Here is a 20,448-nt window from a genome sequence, read left to right as displayed (position 1 = left end):
GAGAGGAGACCAGTGCCCCTACAACAGACTGGTTTCCTCCGCTCTATCGCTAACATTTCGAAAAACATCGTAGATTTAAAATAATTAAGTGACGCATGCAAAAAAAATAATGTTTTTCCTAATTTACGTGGAAAATCCTCACAAAATAGATAATGTCATAATAACTGTAGATTAGGCTACTAGGATTCGAGATATAGCATCAGTGATCGGTATCACTCAATGGAAACAATTCTACATTTGTGGCTATCATTTAATCAACCAGACTCGTGCCTCGCCCCCTCCAGTGTAGATTTAAATAATCCTTTGTTTACATGATGCAGTCCCTCTGTCCGCGGAAGGAGGCTTTTGGTAGTGCTGTGTGATTCCTACCAGCTGTTTCCCGCCTTGAAAGACATCCGATCAGCTGCAACTACACACATACACGTACATGCAGAAGGAAAGAGAGAGAGATTGAGAGCGCCACACAACGAGGGAACCCTATCAGCTGGAAGTAGAGTAACGTTTAGAACTCCGACTGCTCTGCTACTACATAAGGAATTTTCCGAATTATGAAATTATTCTAGATTTATGAGCAAGGGAATTTGCACCTGAAACTGGGACATATTTTGTGCGTTAATTCATTTGAACCGGGGGACACACAACTGGAGAGGAAAGCATGGAGTATTTCATGGTACCAGCACAGAAGGTGCCCTCCTTGCAACATTTTAGGAAAACGGAGAAGGAAGTGATTGGGGGTCTTTGTAGGTGTGTGTGCATTTTTACTATTTCGCCTTATTGTATACGATAACAATTTGTTTATCTCTGCTGGTGGTGCGCATTTAGAGACTGTGGCGTGGCAACATGCTTGATTTGATCTGTATGTTATTGTGTACTGTACACGACCCACTGTCAAAGAGCGAGACAATTACCTTTATTGAATATCGATTAAGTACTCATATTAGGTAGAAGACGATTCAGTACATTCATATGTAACTTAATTTTACCGTTACTTTAGCTAAATCTAGACATTTAGTAGCTAACAAACATACCCCACGTGGTTACATGCACACCACGCTGCTGCTCTGTTCCGAGAGATCCCTGGCTATTTTGATATTTTCCCAACGGTTACGTTATGTTTTGGATAAGTATACTAATTTACATATGAGCAAGAGAGGTAGTACATGTATAACAAAGGTGTCGCACCTTTGTTATGAATGTTTCGTTCACGTCCTAGGGAGTACTGTTTGCTCAGTTCGTTGGGGAGCGCGCTGAAGTTATTGTGGGCAGTGCGGCCATGCTTGTGCTAAAGTGGTGAGGGATCTGTCGTAGTCTTCCCTCCAGTAACTTCACATTTCCGGATAATTTATGTAAAATTCACGGTGAAAGTTTAAGTAATCGCATTTGTGCAACGAAATCATAGTTTCGCTGGTATTCTTGGCCACATTTTGGTGCACTCTAGTACCGTATGCACTGCGTCTTTTCTCCCGCAGCTCAGCAATGCCGCCGCATGTAGAGGAAGCAGTCGCATTGTTGTAATGGCGGAGGACTCGATGAGTGGTTTTGAACGCAGCAGTGTGGCGGCGCGATGCATTCTAAAACAGATTGGACCGTATGACATTGATTGTGTCGCCGCGAGGCATTCCGCAACCGATTGAGAAATTAGTAGTGGTCTTTTTAATTAGGGGGTGTGTATAGTGGAAGGCCAGTCGATGCATTTGCAACCTTTAGTAGACAGGGAGGCGGAGATGAAGGATAAAGTGTGGTCTGCGCACGTGGTCTGGGACATGTAGTTCTATTTTCGAATTGTGTAATTTTGCATAAAATTGTCCAAGCAACACTCAATTATAGTCTTTGATGTGCACATTTGGCCATAATACATTGTCAAATATTATTTCTCACTTACAAATGTGTATTTATTATGATAATACTTGACTGTTTATTATGTTAATGTTGCTATAATTTGGGGACCCTGTTTAAAGCAACTCATCTAATATACTGTTCCTAGTCTGTCAAGCTATGGTGGTTGTATTTGTGACTGGGTTCGCTATTCGCTACCACCCAGTCGTGATTTGGCAGAGGCTGTGTTTGCTGGCTGGTTTCTGGGTTGTAAGGAAACAGCAGACACGGTCTCTCTCCCCATCTGTGTCTGCACAATTGTTCCCTGTGTTTGCACTGAGGCAGCTGAGTCAGTACTGATAAGAGCCTTGCTACTAGAAAGCTTCCCAGTGATACTCCCATTAGATACAGAGGATGTGGAAGTTCAATTAGACATTTCCCATCCCAAATGGAATCTGTGTGGGAGCCATGCTGAACAAATCAGGATGACAAACGCTTTTATGGTTGGAATTCTCACATGCTGTGTTCCGTGGGTTCAGAGGTCTGAAACAATGGGGTTTGGCCAGGGGTTCTAGCAGGAACGTCAGCATTGTGTTGTGCAGTGGGCCACGTGAAGCGTCTGCTAGGGTGTTCTAAGAAAACAACATCAAAGCCTGTTCTGCACTTTCATGCTGTTTTCTCGAGGCACAGTCAACATGGTAGTAGGAAGCATGGCACATGACATGGTTGTTACTGTATTTTTAGCATCGAAATTGACCATCACAATGGTTCTGTTTTGAAAGCTCAACAAAGTTTTGTTTTCTGGCTTGTTTTGATAGTTCATACATAGCTGCACTGTTGCTCACAGTAGGTTCATTCATGTTTTGAATTTATACTCCATTCAAAACTGACCAATAGAGGTCAACTTGAAGATCTCGCTTGATATCTACTCTGTGGACCTTTGACCCCTATTGTGTAACCTTACGACCTCTTCTCTTCCTCCCCCCCAGCCTGGCGAACATTCCTCTGACCCCCGAGACGGCGCGCGACCAGGAGCGGCGGATCCGCCGGGAGATCGCCAACAGCAACGAGCGGCGGCGCATGCAGAGCATCAACTCCGGCTTCCAATCGCTCAAGACGCTCATCCCCCACAGCGACGGAGAGAAACTCAGCAAGGTGGGTCCGAGGGAGGAAAGGAAGGGAGAGAAACTCAGCAAGGTAGGTCAGACTTTGACTTGTTTATTAGACAATAACAAATTAAAACCGTGTAGCAAACTACAACATGCATTAATGAAATTATAAGAGGACACAATAAAGGCAGAAAGGTCCACCACACATTGTGGTCAAGGAAATGGAGGGGGAACATTTAGCAAGGTCAGATAGGAGGGAGTTGGAGAGCGAGATCATACAGACATGGAGATTGGGTTAGTAGGTTAGTCTAGAGAGATCAGACAGACGGGGATATTGGGTTAGTAGGTTAAAGTCTAGAACAGTGGTTCCCAAACTTTTTATAGTCCCATACCCCTTCAAACAGTCAACCTCCAGCTGTTTAGCACCAGGGTCAGCACACTCTCAAATGTTTTTTCTCTCCATCATTGTAATAAGCCTGCCACACACACACACTATACAATGCGTTTATTAAACATAAGAATGTGGGAAGTGGCAAATAACTCTTATAGGACCAGAGAACAAATAATAATAATCAATCATTTTGCTCTTTATTTAGCCATCTTACATATAAAATATTTTTTGTTCGTCGGAAATTGTGAATAACTCACCACAGGTTAATGAGAAGGGCGTGCTTGAAGGATGCACATAACTCTGCAACGTTGGGTTGTAATTAGAGAGAGTCAGCCTTAAATCATTTTCCACACACAGTCTGTGCCTGTATTTAGTTTTCATGCTAGTGGGGGCCAAGAATCCACTCTCACATAGGTATGTGGTTGCAAAGGACATCAGTGTTTTAACAGAGCGACTCCTGGCTTGGTAAAACTCTGAGCGCAGCCTGATCCAGAAAGCTTGAGTTCATTTGCAAACAAAAAATCATACAATGATGGAAAGACCTGTGTGTTGTCCTTGTTAATGCAGACAGAGAAGAGCTCCAACTTCTTAATCATAGCGTCATTTTTCTCCCGCACATTGATAGTTGCGGAGAGTCCCTGTAATCCTAGATTCAGATCATTCAGGTGAGAAAAGACATCACCCAGATAGGCCAGTCGTGTGAGAAACTCGTCATCATGCAAGCAGTCAGACAAGTGAAAATTATGGTCAGTAAAGAAAACTTTAAGCTCGTCTCTCTCTTGATAACCAGCGCACTTCTGTATGTTGTAAAAGTGTTACGTGGTCGCTGCCCATATCATTGCATAATGCAGAAAATACACGAGAGTTCGGGGGTCTTGCTTTAACGAAGTTAACCATTTTCACTGTAGTGTCCAAAACGTCTTTCAAGCTGTCAGGCATTCCCTTGGCAGCAAGAGCCTCTCGGTGGATGCTGCAATGTACCCAAGTGAAGTCGGGAGCAACTGCTTGCACATGCATTACCACTCCACTGTGTCTCCCTGTCATGGCTTTTGCTCCATCAGTACAGATACCAACACATCTTAACCACCAAAGTCCATTAGATGTCACAAAGCTGTCCAGTACTTTAAACACATCTCCTCCTGTTTTCCTGGTTTCCAGAAGAGGATGTCTTCCTTAATTGACTCCCCATAAATGTAACAGACCAGGAGCTGTGCCAGGCCCGCCACATCTGTTGACTCATCCAGCTGTAACGCATAGAATTCACTGGCTTGTATGCGAAGCAGTGATTGTTTCAAAACATCTGCTTCGTGAAACAGTGTTGTTTGATGAAGAAGTCTGTTTTTTTTTGGCCTTTTCCCCCAGCATTGTCCCAGCCATATCCGCGGCAGCAGGAAGAATGAAGTCATCTACAATAGTCTGGGGCTTGCCTGTCCTAGCGACTCTCACTCTCTTTTTTTGTTGTTAAATTTTTACCCCAATTTCGTGGTATCCAATTGTTGTAGTAGCTACTATCTTGTCTCATCGCTACAACTCCCGTACGGGCTCGGGAGAGACGAAGGTTGAAAGTCTGGCAACCTTGGCTAGCACGCACTGCGCCCGGCCCACCACGGGAGTCGCTGGTGCGCGATGAGACAAGGACATCCCTAACCCGGACGACGCTAGGCCAATTGTGCGTCGCCCCACAGACCTCCCGGTCGTGGCCGGTTACAACAGAGCCTGGGCGCGAACCCAGGGACTCTGATGGCACAGCTGGCGCTGCAGTACAGCGCCCTTAACCACTGCACCACCTGGGAGGCCCGCCACTCTCAGCTCACCATATAAGACGCTTCTAGCCCCTTCTAATTAATGGTATCAGTTGCTTTTATACACATCTTACTACTCAAAAGTTGTCTATTCTAGCTCAAAAAACTCCTGTGGCTTATTTTTCAAATTGACATGTTTTGTTTCTAAATAGATTGAGGGTTTCATCGAGTTGTGAGATACTTTATCACATATAACAACACTGTGGCTGAGGAAAGGCACTACTCCCAATTTAAGTGAACCCCAAATCAATGTAGTTCGATGGTCCAATGTCCCTGTCTGTTGTTCTGTGCTTTCCCGGGTAAGGAGTCAGTAGCTTTTCGTCTGCATCAGATTCACAACTGTCAGTGTCCATGCTAGCTGGGCTACAACAAATGTAGAATGACTGATGCTAAGCATTGGATGTGCTCGTGGAAGCAGAACAACTTGTCGCCGACAGGTGCAGGTATAGTACTGCTGGTAGTAGCAGTACTACCAGTAGAGCTGGTATGTGTCTCTATGGACGCAGGCCTTACTTTTTTTAAACCATTTATCCATTTTGGAGCAAACCTAATGAGCAGCAGCTACTTTTGGCTACATACGTACCGTTAGTTTAATTCCCGTGAGGGAGTAACGGTTAATGTGCTAGGATGTTAATTATTTGACTAGGCTACCTGTATTTGACATTGTGTTGTTATTTCACTGATGGCTTAATTTTATTTTTGGCAGTGAAGCGAGGCTACTCAGGCGAGAGAGAAAAAACTCAGCTAAATGTATAGCCCGGTGGAAAATGGGCTGTTTGAAAATGTGAAGATTTTTTTTTTATACATGTGAATCACATTTTTATTGGGCGTACCCCAGTTTGGGAATACCTGGTCTAGAGAGATCGGTCAGACCGGTATAGTGGGATAGTAGGTTCAAGTCGAAAGATTAGTCACACAGACAGGGAGATTGGGTTAGTCGGGTCGTCCAGAGAGATCAGACATGGCTAGTGGGACAGTATGTTTGTCTAGAGAGATCAGACGGGGATAGTGGGACAGTAGGTTCAAGTTATAGAGATCAGCCAGACAGACAGGGATAGTGGGACAGTATGTTTGTCTAGAGAGATCAGACAGGGATAGTGGGACAGTAGGTTCAAGTTATAGAGATCAGCCAGACAGACAGGGATAGTGGGACAGTATGTTTGTCTAGAGAGATCAGACAGGGATACTGGGACAGTAGGTTCAAGTTATAGAGATCAGACAGACAGGGAGATTGGGTTAGTAGGTTCGTCTAGAGAGATCAGACAGGGATAGTGGGACAGTAGGTTAAGGTCTATAGAGATCAGCCAGACAGACGGGGTTAGTAGGTTCGTCTAGAGAGATCAGACAGGGATAGTGGGACAGTAGGTTAAAGTCTATAGAGATCAGTCAGACAGACGGGGTTAGTAGGTTCGTCTAGAGAGATCAGACAGGGATAGTGAGACAGTAGGTTAAAGTCTATAGAGATCAGTCAGACAGACGGGGATATTGCCATGTCTGTTCAACTCCCAGTACATATGATTCTAGATATGTACAGTGCTGCTTGAAATAATGTGAACCCTACAGGCTGGTCATTTATTGTGCTATAAAATATTAAAATAAACATATTAACCCCATTTCGTAATACAGACATTCCAGGTAAATGACAGAAACAAAAAATATATATATTTTCATTGTTCATCTAACAAAAGTGGTTTATTTAACAGAAACTCAGATTTGATGTGTGCTCAAATATGTGAACCCCTTCAGTCAATAGTTATTAGCAGCGATAACTTGGAGTAACTGTCTCCTATAGCCAGTGATCAGTCTCTGATGTCTGTTTTTGAGGGATTTTTGCCCACTCCTTCTTACAGAACTCAGCCAATTGAGTGAGGTTTGAGGGGTGTCTGGCATGACCTGCCCGCTTCAGGTCCTGCCACAGCATCTCGATTGGATTTAGGTCAGGATTGACCAATCCAAAACACAAATCTTCTTTCTCCTGAGCTATTATTTGGTAGATTTGCTTTAAGTCTTTGTCTTGTTGGAAGACCCACTTTCGGCCCAGCTTTAGCTCCTTGACTGATGGCATGACGTTCTGTTCAAGAATCCCCTTGTCTGTTCAAGAATTCATGGTTCCCTTAGTGATGTGGAGTCGTCCCAGTTCAGAGAAGTAAAAGCAGCCCCAGATCTTGACATTTCCATTACCATGCTTGACTTTGGGATAAGGTTATTTTGGGGGTAGACCGTGTTGTGTTTTCGTTTTCAGTTTTGGACTCATCGGTCCAGAGAATAGACATCCAGAAACCTTCAGGTTTCTCCAGGTGGTCTCTGGCAAAGTTAAGACAGGCAGTTTGGTTCTTTTTTGACAGCAGAGGCTTCTTCCTAGCAACCCTCCCACGAATGGCATTTGGATTCAGTGTTCTTCTTATTGTTGAAGCAGGCACATTTACCTGAGATGCAGCAAGGGAGGTCTGAAAATCTCTAGATGTTATATTTGGGTTGGTTTTTACCAGATTTATTATTGTTCTTGTGGCTCTTGGGGATATTTTGGAAGGATGTCCACTTCAAGGCCGAGTTGCTGTGATGTTAAATGCTCTCCATTTGTAAACAGTGGACTGATGGAGCTCACATCTTTTTGAGATGATTTTATAACCTTCCCCCGACTGATGTCCTCTCAATACCCACGTCCTGATGTCCTCTGAGATCTCCTTTCCTCGCAGCATGGCGTGCTTTGCCTTCACCTGGTTGGGTAACACCAAACTGACCAGGTTTCTTATCTCTATTTGTCAGAGTCCCGCCCAAACTCTTTCCTAACGATCTCTCCTTTGATTGGGTCATTTGGTACCAAATTATTTTACCCACCTGATTCTACATACCTACTTTATTTAACCAATGCAACTTGTGGTTCTCTTATTTTACCCACCTGATTCTACATACCTACTTGATTTAACCAATGCAACTTGTGGTTCTCTTATTTTTGCACCTGCACTAATTCCTTTTTAATTCTGTTTTTCTACTACAAGAATAATTTCCTCTACACCAACATATGGTATTGGTAAATATAAACCTGTTATGTCAGATCAAAAAGACTGGTTCTGATTAAATGAAGATTTGATGGTAAAAACTAAACACATCTGTAATAGAACAAGGGGCTCACTAACTTTAAAGCAGACCTGTAACACCTACTGATGAGTTGATAGACAAGTCTTCCCTTTGAAGTTGTACAGGCTCTTGTTGCTGCTACAGCACCAGTAAAGAGGCTCTTGTTGCTGCTACAGCACCAGTAAAGAGGCTCTTGTTGCTGCTACAGCACCAGTAAAGAGGCTCTTGTTGCTGCTACAGCACCAGTAAAGAGGCTCTTGTTGCTGCTACAGCACCAGTAAATAGGCTCTTGTTGCTGCTACAGCACCAGTAAAGAGGCTCTTGTTGCTGCTACAGCACCAGTAAAGAGGCTCTTGTTGCTGCTACAGCACCAGTAAAGAGGCTCTTGTTGCTGCTACAGCACCAGTAAAGAGGCTCTTGTTGCTGTTACAACACCAGTCAATAGGTTCTTGTTGCTGCTACAGCACCAGTAAAGAGGCTCTTGTTGCTGTTACAACACCAGTCAATAGGTTCTTGTTGCTGCTACAGCACCAGTAAAGAGGCTCTTGTTGCTGCTACAGCACCAGTAAAGAGGCTCTTGTTGCTGCTACAGCACCAGTAAAGAGGCTCTTGTTGCTGCTACAGCACCAGTAAAGAGGCTCTTGTTGCTGCTACAGCACCAGTAAATAGGCTCTTGTTGCTGCTACAGCACCAGTAAAGAGGCTCTTGTTGCTGCTACAGCACCAGTAAAGAGGCTCTTGTTGCTGCTACAGCACCAGTAAAGAGGCTCTTGTTGCTGTTACAACACCAGTCAATAGGTTCTTGTTGCTGCTACAGCACCAGTAAAGAGGCTCTTGTTGCTGCTACAGCACCAGTAAAGAGGCTCTTGTTGCTGTTACAACACCAGTCAATAGGTTCTTGTTGCTGCTACAGCACCAGTAAAGAGGCTCTTGTTGCTGCTACAGCACCAGTAAAGAGGCTCTTGTTGCTGCTACAGCACCAGTAAAGAGGCTCTTGTTGCTGCTACAGCACCAGTAAAGAGGCTCTTGTTGCTGTTACAACACCAGTCAATAGGTTCTTGTTGCTGCTACAGCACCAGTCAATAGGTTCTTGTTGCTGCTACAGCACCAGTAAAGAGGCTCTTGTTGCTGCTACAGCACCAGTAAATAGGCTCTTGTTGCTGCTACAGCACCAGTAAAGAGGCTCTTGTTGCTGCTACAGCACCAGTAAAGAGGCTCTTGTTGCTGTTACAACACCAGTCAATAGGTTCTTGTTGCTGCTACAGCACCAGTAAAGAGGCTCTTGTTGCTGTTACAACACCAGTCAATAGGTTCTTGTTGCTGCTACAGCACCAGTCAAGAGGTTCTATTTGCTGCTACAGCACCAGTCAAGAGGCTCTAGTTGCTGCTACAGCACCAGTCAAGAGGCTCTAGTTGCTGCTACAGCACCAGTCAAGAGGCTCTTGTTACTGCTATGTAGCATTTTGTCGTAGTTATAACAGTGTTCACTCCTCTACAGGCGGCCATCTTGCAGCAGACAGCAGAGTACATCTTCGCTTTGGAGCAGGAGAAGACACGGCTACTGCAACAGAACAGCCAGCTCAAACGCTTCATTCAGGTGAGACACCGTCATCATTTGGTGTCACTACTACAACCCCCCCCCATTAAGTTTAGATACGCAGTTGTTCCTTCCAGCATGTGGCTCTCTAGACACACTACTGTGCTCAGAATCATTACTTTGTTTTTTAACAATAGTAATCTGGCCTCAGTAGATGAAATGTTCTACTATTCTCAGCTCTTAAAATTCAGTTTACTTTCCTGTGTCCATTCCTTAGTTCATAGACTGTTCATCAAACACAATGGAAGGACTCACCCGTCGTAGTCCAAATCAACCCTATCTTAGTCCTCCATGACTTACTCTCCCTCCCTCCCTCCGCTCCCTCTCTTGCTCCAACAGGAGTTCAGCGGCTCCTCCCCAAAGAGGAGGCGCGGGGCGGAGGAGAAGGATGAAGGGATCGGTTCCCCAGACATTTTGGAGGAGGAGAAGACGGATGACCTGCGGAGGGAGATGGTGGAGCTGAGACAGCAGCTGGACAAGGAGCGCTCTGTCCGCATGATGCTGGAGGAGCATTTGAGACAGGAGGAGGTAGGAACAGAGACACACCAGGAACCTCCGTATTCAGGGTTTGCACAGCGTGCTTGTTTGAAGTGATTGAAGTACTTGAATTTGGAGCTCAGAAAATCAAGTACTGGAAAACCTTGAGTTGAAAATCAGTCATTTCCTCAATTTGGTCATTAAAAAGTCCCTGAAAATAGGCTATTTATAAACTCTCCTGCTCCAATATAATTATCCAATGATTTTTATTTCTGATCCGTTTCTGTGAGAGTTTCCCAGCGTTTCAATTGACGGGTGTTGGGCCAGTTTGTTGAGGTCAACAGCATATTGACTTCAACTTGGTGTTCCATGACAAAGGAAACAGTTTTTTGTTGTTGCTTTCTCGTTTGAAAAACATGACACAAAACTAGAGGTCGACCGACTATGATTTTTCAACACCGATACCGATATTGGAAGACCAAAAAAGCCGATACTGATTAATCAGCCGATTTGTATATATACACTGCTCAAAAAAATAAAGGGAACACTAAAATAACACATCCTAGATCTGAATGAAATGAAATATTCTTATTAAATACTTTTTTTCTTTACATAGTTGAATGTGCTGACAACAAAATCACACAAAAATTATCAATGGATATCAAATTTATCAACCCATGGAGGTCTGGATTTGGAGTCACACTCAAAATTAAAGTGGAAAACCACACTACAGGCTGATCCAACGTTGATGTAATGTCCTTAAAACAAGTCAAAATGAGGCTCAGTAGTGTGTGTGGCCTCCACGTGCCTGTATGACCTCCCTACAACGCCTGGGCTTGCTCCTGATGAGGTAGCGGATGGTCTCCTGAGGGATCTCCTCCCAGACCTGGACTAAAGCATCCGCCAACTCCTGGACAGTCTGTTGTGCAACGTGGCATTGGTGGATGGAGCGAGACATGATGTCCCAGATGTGCTCAATTGGATTCAGGTCTGGGGAACGGGCGGGCCAGTCCATAGCACCAATGCCTTCCTCTTGCAGGAACTGCTGACACACTCCAGCCACATGAGGTCTAGCATTGTCTTGCATTAGGAGGAACCCAGGGCCAACCGCACCAGCATACGGTAGCTAATGGCAGTCAGGCTACCTCTGGCGAGCACATGGAGCACAAAGAAATGCCACCCCACACCATGACTGACCAAACCGGTCATGCTGGAGGATGTTGCAGGCAGCAGAACGTTCTCCACGGCGTCTCCAGACTGTCACGTCTGTCACATGTGCTCAGTGTGAACCTGCTTTCATCTGTGAAGAGCACAGGGCGCCAGTGGCGAATTTGCCAATCTTGGTGTTCTCTGGCATCCCTAAGTCTAAATATTGCTGTTACAATTCTGGCAAGTTAATTATGGTCTTTGTTAGGAATAAATGGACTTCACAAGAGAAGTGACACAATCTCCCTAGTTAAAATGAAATTCATGTTAATTTGGCATCCCTAAGTCTAAATATTGCTGTTACATTGTACAATCTTCAATGTTATGTCATAAGTATTTACAATTCTGGCAAGTTAATTATGGTCTTTGCTAGGAATAAATGGACTTCACACAGTTCTCAACGAGCCAGGCGGCCCAAACTGCTGCATAAACCCGGACTCTGCTTGCACGGAACGCAAGAGAAGTGACACAATTTCCCTAGTTAAAATGAAATTCATGTTAGCAGGCAATATTAACTAAATATGCAGGTTTAAAAATATATACTTGTGTATTGATTTTAAGGAAGGCATTGATATTTATGGTTAGGTACACATTGGGGCAACGACAGTGCTTTTTTCGCGAATGCGCTTGTTAAATCATCACCCATTTGGTGAAGTAGGCTGTGATTCGATGATAAATTAACAGGCACCGCATCGATTAGATGCAATTAGATTAGATGCAGGACAAGCTAGATAAACTAGTAATATCATCAACCATGTGTAGTTAGCTAGTGACTATGTTAATATTGATTGTATTTTATAAGATACGTTTAATGCTAGCGAGCAACTTACCTTGGCTTCTTGCTGCAGTCACGTAACAGGTAGTCAGCCTGCCACGCAGTCTCCTCGTTGAGTGCAATGTAATCGGCCATAATCGGTGTCCAAAATGGCGAGGGTGAGATTAATGCTACTGGTAGCCTAGATAGCGAGGGTGAGATTAATGCTACTGGTGGCCTAAATGGAAGGGTGAGATTAATGTTATTGTTAGCCTACATAGCGAGGGTGAGATTAATGCTACTGGTAGCCTACATGGCGAGGGTGAGATTATTGCTACTGGTGGCCTAAATGGAAGGGTGAGATTAATGCTACTGGTAGCCTACATGGACAGGGTGAGATTCATGCTCCTGGTAGCCTACATGGACAGGGTGAGATTAATGCTACTGGTGGCCTAAATGGAAGGGTGAGATTAATGCTACTGGTAGCCTACATGGACAGGGTGAGATTCATGCTCCTGGTAGCCTACACGGACAGGCTTTATCAGTGTGCTTGCATCGCCAACATCTCTCCGGTAGGCTGTCAAATTCAGTCTATTTGAATGCCAATGCATAGTACCATTGGGAAGGCCTATAAAATGCACCTCATGTTTTAGCATGATAGTACACAGCCTCATGTCCCAAGGATCTGTACACAATTCCTGGAAGCTGAAACTGTGCCAGTTCTTCTATGGCCTGCATACTCACCGCATACTCACCAGATGTGTCACCCATTGAGCATGTGTGGGATGCTCTGGGTGGACGTGTACGACAGCATGTTCCAATTCCCGCCAATATCCAGCAACTTCGCACAGCCATTGTAGAGGAGTGGGGCAACATTCCATAGGCCACAATCAACAGCCTGATCAACTCTATGTGAAGAAGAAGTGTCACGCTGCATGAGGCAAATGGTGGTCCCACCAGAGACTGACTGGGTTTCTGATCCACACCCCTTCTTTTTCCCCCAACATATTTATATCTGTATTCCCAATCATGTGAAATCCATAAATTAGGGCCTAATTAATTTATCTCAGTTGACTGATTTCCTTATACTCAATAAAGTCTTTGTAATTGTTGCATGTTGCGTTTATATTTATGTTCAGTATATAAAGACCAATCCAAGGCTTTAATGACCATACTCATTAGCAATGTTGCGCAGAGATAATAGATATGACGGTGCATATTCAGTAATGGCCGTGTTATTGTCTCCAGTCTGAGTCCTACCTCTGTTAACCACTCAGGTCTGCTGTGTTGTGGTTGGTGGTACTCAGCCTGAACATGTGTTAGGAACTCACTCCGAGCAGCAGGAGAGAGCCAGCACCCCAGCCCACAGCCCACAGGTGAGAGAAAGAGACTGAGAGACATACAATCACACTCGCATATCAACACACACACACTACTGATGTGACATACATTATTGTCTCCAGAGGCGTCAGGAAGACTCTAAATCGCCACAGTGGAAACGCATCAACACAGCACCCGTCTGAGAGTAACATATAGCTGAGCTCAAGGTTTACCGCGGTCAACAGCTCTGACACATTAACAGCCGACTCTCCATTACTGGCGCACAGATCACTACGTTTCAGTCACATCCTTGAGAGCCCGGGAATCATTCTAGTCCCATATTTTTGTTGTTATTGCTTTTTCCTGATTCTGTTTTGCTTTCAAAATCACACATTTTTTAAAAGAAAAACTACACAACTGGATGTTGTAAGTCCACAATAATACTTAGACCACACCAGGAGACAACTTTTGAGGTGTGGAAAAAGAAAGGTTGATTTTGGGGTGTAGTTACCCTTTAATTGAGCTGCACACCAGCTAGAGACTGTTGTTTGGGTAGCAATGTCTCTGTAGCGCTCATTTGATGGCAGAGTTTACAAAACAGACGTCCCCTCGATTGATGCAAATAATCATGATACAAGCCACTTTTTATGGTTCCCAAGGTTTTTGGGAACCATTTCTATCTACCAGAAGATGGTTGTCATGACATTAGCATCACCACTAGCGGCTACACGAAGTGGTAGACAAACATGCGCACACAGACGGGCGTTCCTGTGCTGTTGCCTCTTCAGGAAGTGGAAGGAAAATACGAATCACTGATGCATTTTGTTCATTTTATATGGCTCTAGAAATCCCATCTCTGCGGTGACGGTCTCTCCCTCCCTCACGGTGGCATCTCAGGTTGAATAGGGAACAGCATGATGACAGTGTCACTAGGGCTCAGGCTGGAGAGTAACATAGTAAGGTGTATGGTAGTTGTATTGTTGTTCACCAGAGGGCAGCAGAAGCCCCTAGGAAAGGGGTGTTGGGAAGATGAGTCTGCTGGTGTATTTTCATGTTATTAAATAATAAAGCTGGGATATAATCTGTTGTTAGTCATCATGTGGCGCTTTAGGATGACTGAACCAAATGTCTTGCTCTTTCTAAAAATTCACTTTCACTGAGTGCGAGTGTCAACCAGTGTGTTTTCGGGGATCGGTTTGGGCAAGGAGAGGTGCAGAATCACTCATCTTGATCCCATGAACACAGTGCATTCAGAAAGTATTCAGACCCCTTGACCTTTTCCACATTTTGTTACGTTACAGCCTTATTCTACAATGGATAAAATGTATTATTTTACTCATCAATCTACACACAATATCCAATAAGGACATAACGAAACAGGTTTTTAGACATTTTAGCAAATGTATTCAAAATAAACAACTGAAATATTATATTTACATAACTATTCAGACCCTTTACTCTGTGTTTTTTCTTTGTCATTGTGGGGTATTATGTGTAGATTGGTGAGGGGGGGGCGAACAATGTAATCAATTTTAGAACACGGCTTTAACATAACAGAAATGTGGAAAAAGTCAAGGGCTCTGAATACACTGTAGTTATTTGGGATGCAAGGTGATTTGTAATTCTGTAGTCTGACTCTACTGTAGTCAATTTCTAACATGCACAATGTATATCTGTGTGACCTCTTCATCCTCCCGTCCCTCCAGGTGCTGGCCCCCAGGTCGTCCCCCGCCCCCACCCACCACCCCACGGTCATCGTCCCAGCCCCCGCACCAGCCCCGCCTCCCCATCACGTCACCGTGGTAACCATGGGCCCGGCCTCTGTCATCAACACAGCCTCCACGTCTCGCCAGAACCTGGACACCATTGTGCAGGTGAGCCAAAGAAGAACACTAGTGGAGAAATTGTAGTTGTATCAAACCCAGGGAGAAAAAAACTGCGCTCTGAATTTATGCAACTGTTATCTTTGGTATTTTGCAGATAGATTTTTCTTCTGTCAGTTTGTAAAACACTTGGTAGTTCTATGGAAAGTGTCCATAAAAAGTGGCAATTGTCAGTGCATTTCCACATGTGAACACCAGATGGTGGTGTAGTCACTGCGTCTGCCACTGCTGTTTTTCACTCACTCTCTGCTTCCCTCCATATCTGTCTCTCCCTCCCTCCATCTCCAGGCCATCCAGCACATTGAGAGCATCCAGGAGAGGGTGGGGGAGGAGGAACAGCGCCGGGCGGTGATCGTCACCCAGGGACGCGCCCTCACAGACACAGCGGGGTCCGACACGGCGTCCGACAGCGAGTGGCCAGAGGACTGCTCACTGCCCTGAGGCCTCCCATCACACACAGGGGCCACGAGAGGGGGCCCTGTACAACACCCACAATACTCTGATTATATGGCCATTTATTAGGTTGGATAGACGGATCAGACTCACACACACACTGAACTAGGATAGTCTACTGTAACTGGATAATTACACATACACACTTCTTTCTGTCTCCCTTTTCTGCTTTCTTGCTTTTTCTCAAACCGGACAAAAAACATCAGTAGAAAGGTGATGCGTTGACCTGACAGTTCAACATAGCTCAAGCGGCCAACAGCCTTCCAATCGGTCACGAAACACCCATTAAACCCACTCCCTCTCTGGGTCTAGCTCCTCCAGAGGGCTGCCTGAGGATGGAAGTGTCACACCCAGGTCCAGCCCGGTCCCTTGGCTCAGTTGTCCAATGGAGACTCTTTCTCACCTTCTCCAAAACAAACTAAGCAACTTCTGCCCAGCGAGCAGGAGAGCACGCCTGGACAGGACAGGTGTACCCCAACCAGCAGCACAGACGTCCCAGGTGACCCCACACCCCCCATACTAGAGATAATTTCTACAAGAAATCCTCTACTTCCTGTATCTCTTCATATACCATATTTCTACCCAGGGGAATCTCCCCTGAGCGATGAGACACTGTGAGCATTTAAAGACTCGCTCCCTAGTAAGAGAAAATGTTGTCGTTTTTCTGTTGTACTTTACAAAGAATTTGTAAGAGTTTGCGTTACAGGTTTTCTTTTTGATCTTGTGTTGTGCTCGGGGGCTCTGGTCAATAAATCACAGGGATTGAACTGAAACGTGACCATATTGACGCAGCTAGAGGTCTGTTCATTTCAGTGGTGCTGTTAGGAGACAAAGCTAAAGCTAAGCTTACTATGGAAAGAGGAGGAGTGCACTTCCGGTTCCCTCTTTCTCTTTCTGTGCCATCACACGTTTTACTGGGCTGGGTTCCCAGTAGACATTTTTATAGGTGACACTCTCCCCTAATTAGTAGTACAGATGAAAACCTGTAACAGCGATTCACCCTTTCGTGTGCTGCTTCTGACATTTTGGCATCTAGCTTGTTGAATAAGCTAATCGATGAGTACATCTTGAGTTTTAAAAGCCTTTGTGTGTTTTTGCTGTTGTACACAGGGTAGGCTGGTGTATCCAGCTCCACGCTGTAATTAGGTGGGTTGTGTCCGGGGTTAGGAAAGCCCTGTGTTTGGGACAGGCCTCTGTTTGATATTGTAGGAGAACACACACACCCCCCTGTGCAATTAATGGTCCCAGATCTGATAAAGCTCCTCCCATCATCTGATAAAGCTCCTCCCATCATTTGTCCTTGAGTTTTGGAAACGTCTCTCTGATGTTTGTGAGTTGCATTTGACTCATATGTTTCCACTAATAGGAACACGCGTCCTGGGGGGGGTCAGGTATCTCTGGTATCACCATACTACTCGGCACCGTGATACTTGGCGTGGTATCACGTCATTAGTGAAATGTTGATATTGTGACAACCCCACACTGAAAATAGACACATTTTCTTGCGGTTTCCACAGATTTCTAGCGTGTCGCCGTGCAAAACAAAAATGTTTCGGCTCCTTTGAGCCCTGACCAGTTAGCATCCCTGGCTATTGTCTGTTTTTATTGTATCATTCTCTCTGTAAAGTCTGTCTATGATGGTTCTGTTGAGCCCTGACCAGTTAGCATCCCTGGCTATTGTCTGTTTTAATTGTATCATTCTCTCTGTAAAGTCTGTCTATGATGGTTCTGTTGAGCCCTGACCAGTTAGCATCCCTGGCTATTGTCTGTTTTAATTGTATCATTCTCTCTGTAAAGTCTGTCTATGATGGTTCTGTTGTGCCCCAGATATGACAGTGGTTTTACAGGGATCACAGACACTTTTTCAAAAGCCTGAGTTTTCCCAGGCTGACCTGATTGAAACCTTGTTGTTTTGGGGGTTCTCCTATCCTGTGGAGTGAGGGGGGAATGCAGACACACATGTACAGTCATGGTGGGTTCGAGAGACCCAGATTCTGTGCAGATTGTCAGATCCTTACAATACTTACAGAAATTGTTGAGAATAAGCCCATCTGGATTGCACCCAGGATAACACGCTGCCTGAGGTGTGTGGAGAGCGAGAGAGGGGCAGCGGTTTGCCATAACACAGCTTCTAATGTGCAGGGTAGGCACTGTGAGGCCAGCCTTAACTCAACCCTGGAGTCAGAGCGAGAAAGAGGTAGAGGCTGGCCACACCTATATAGAGAACGCCTGAACACTGTTCAATAGGATTGATACTGTAAACCTTTATGTCCAGAACCTCCCAATATAAATACACACTTGGTGGCTTATGCTTTGTTTTAGTGTGCTGCGGTTTCCAAAAGGAGATGTGGATGCATTGTTTTTAGACATTCCAGAAGATTCCACCAGTACCTTTAGCATCTCTAACTGGCACTTTTCAAGAGCAAAAAGCAACGGTTTTGTCCGAGGTTATTTTTGGCCACAATACGGCCAATCGCAGAGGAATCGTTTTTAATGTAAAATGATTTGATGGTAAATTGTATTGATTTGTTGATTGTCCCTTATGTCTTCCCTTTGAGTGTAGAGGGAGTCCTTTTACTGCTGGTCAGATGAGACGCATCTCCCTCCTATCCTTCCTTCTTGGTATTTACAGTGGATTCACACTGGCCACGTTCAAGGCCACTTCATTGCAGTCGCATGCCAGAACCTCACAATGCCTGGATAGGTGTTTTTGTATCAGCTTACCACAAAATGACACCGCCAACTGATGCCGGACTGGAAAGTCAGTGAGGTGGCACGCAGCCATAGGTTGCTGCATGCACTGTGACTGTAATTTAGTCAGCCTGGAACGCAACCACTGTGTTCACCCAGGAAAAAAACCAACTTAGCCATGTTGAGTTCCATTATTTGGAAATGGTCAGTGATTCTTGAGGCGTGCCCTCTATAAACCTTATAATCTGGATCGGTAGGGGCGGTCCTCTGATCCAGTCCTATTGATTGCTGAAGAAAATGTTGTTGTTTTTGTTTGGTTACGCTTTATGCTATGTCCGTAGTAGCCCTTTTCAGTACCTGTGTTCAAACATTTTCTCTGCTGATGCCAAGCACTGTCCCATAGATGTTTTGTGTATCTTCTATACGATATCTCTGTTAGATACATAACAGATTGCCTGTGAGGTGGGCAGGGGTCAGGGAGGAGGTCAGTGAATGGGGGGGGTTACGGTTCTAAAGCACTTACTGTACTATATATGGGAGAGGGTTCCTCTTATTTTCTGAAAGGGGGCCTCTCCTCGGCTGAAGCTCTTGATATGTTGTGAGACTAAAACCACACAGCTGTGTATTTCCCCTTTTCCCTGTGTCTGACCCGGTCATATACCCTGGGTGTATTCATTAGGCACCAAACGGAAGAAAATGGACTGAAACAGGGAGATACTACCTGACCTTGCCCAATAAGAAACCGTTGTTTTAATTTTCCATTGCTACGGTGTGCCCTAGTGAATACAACCCCTGTCCCATGTCTGTCTGTCCCCCATCTCTTTGTCTGTCTGTAGTCAACACAAGACTCTCATCCTGTCTTCCCTCTCCGTCACTCACGCACTCCTCTCCTCCCCAGCTCCTCTTTATCTGTTGTCTTGTGTTTTGTTGGACAGTCAGTCCACACGGTCGTTGAGAAGCTATTATATTTAGAGTTTTTTTTTAAGAAGAAAATTGTGGGTGGATAAAGAAGAGGCTTGTGCCTTTTGTAAAGACAGAATAATAAAGTTTGTACTTCATTTTTTACAAGTTGGTCTCGTTTCTGTTTATCACTATCACTTTGTGTAGCTAGCACATTAGCATTTAAGAGCAGTTTAACTGTTACATATCTGATTTTAAATGTAATACATTTTTACGGCAGTGCAATTTCTATGACACCGGTGATGTAACAGTGGGGCAAAAAAGTATTTAGTCAGCCACCAATTGTGCAAGTTCTCCCTCTTAAAAAGATGAGAGAGGCCTGTAATTTTCATCATAGGTACACTTTAACTATGACAGACAAAATGAGAAAAAAAATTCCAGAAAATCACATTGTAGGATTTCTAATGAATTTATTTGCAAATGATGGTGGAAAATAAGTATTTGGTTAATAACAAAAGTTTATCTCAATACTTATTATTGAGATTATGTTATATACCCTTTGTTGGCAATGACAGAGGTCAAACGTTTTCTGTAAGTCTTCACAAGGTTTTCACACACTGTTGCTGGTATTTTGGCCCATTCCTCCATGCAGATCTCCTCTAGAGCAGTGATGTTTTGGGGCTGTTGCTGGGCAACACAGACTTTCAACTCCCTCCAAAGATTTTCTATGGGGTTGAGATCTGGAGACTGGCTAGGTCACTCCAGGACCTTGAAATGCTTCTTACGAAGCCACCGCTTCGTTGCCCGGGCGGTGTGTTTGGGATCATTGTCATGCTGAAAGACCCAGCCACGTTTCATCTTCAATGCCCTTGCTGATGGATGGAGATTTTCACTCAAAATCTCACGATACATGGCCCCATTCATTCTTTCCTTTACACGGATCAGTCGTCCTGGTCCCTTTGCAGAAAAACAG

The 20,448-nt window shown here is 44.5% G+C and overlaps 1 protein-coding gene across 3 annotated transcripts; it reads left to right on the top strand.

Moving 5' to 3' along the window:
- The first annotated feature begins 313 nt into the window (after window positions 1-313).
- Window positions 314-19,643, top strand: LOC118938337 (transcription factor AP-4-like). Of its 3 annotated transcripts, none has more exons than XM_036941754.1 (7): window positions 315-744; window positions 2,805-2,970; window positions 9,693-9,791; window positions 10,131-10,319; window positions 13,506-13,604; window positions 15,255-15,422; window positions 15,720-19,643. In XM_036941754.1, the coding sequence occupies exons 1-7, from the start codon at window positions 656-658 to the stop codon at window positions 15,870-15,872; spliced, it is 963 nt and encodes a 320-aa protein (XP_036797649.1). In that variant the 5' UTR covers window positions 315-655; the 3' UTR covers window positions 15,873-19,643. The 3 variants fall into 3 exon arrangements, with proteins under 3 accessions (XP_036797650.1, XP_036797649.1, XP_036797647.1); XM_036941752.1 differs by having other exon boundaries at window positions 2,805-3,012; XM_036941755.1 differs by lacking the exon at window positions 13,506-13,604 and having other exon boundaries at window positions 314-744; window positions 2,805-3,012.
- The last annotated feature ends 805 nt before the right edge of the window (window positions 19,644-20,448 follow it).

Source organism: Oncorhynchus mykiss, chromosome 13, assembly GCF_013265735.2.
Source record: "Oncorhynchus mykiss isolate Arlee chromosome 13, USDA_OmykA_1.1, whole genome shotgun sequence".
Classification (NCBI taxonomy): domain Eukaryota; kingdom Metazoa; phylum Chordata; class Actinopteri; order Salmoniformes; family Salmonidae; genus Oncorhynchus; species Oncorhynchus mykiss.
The sequence above is the reverse complement of the archived record's forward strand: the minus strand, read 5'-3'. Positions and strand labels throughout refer to the sequence as shown.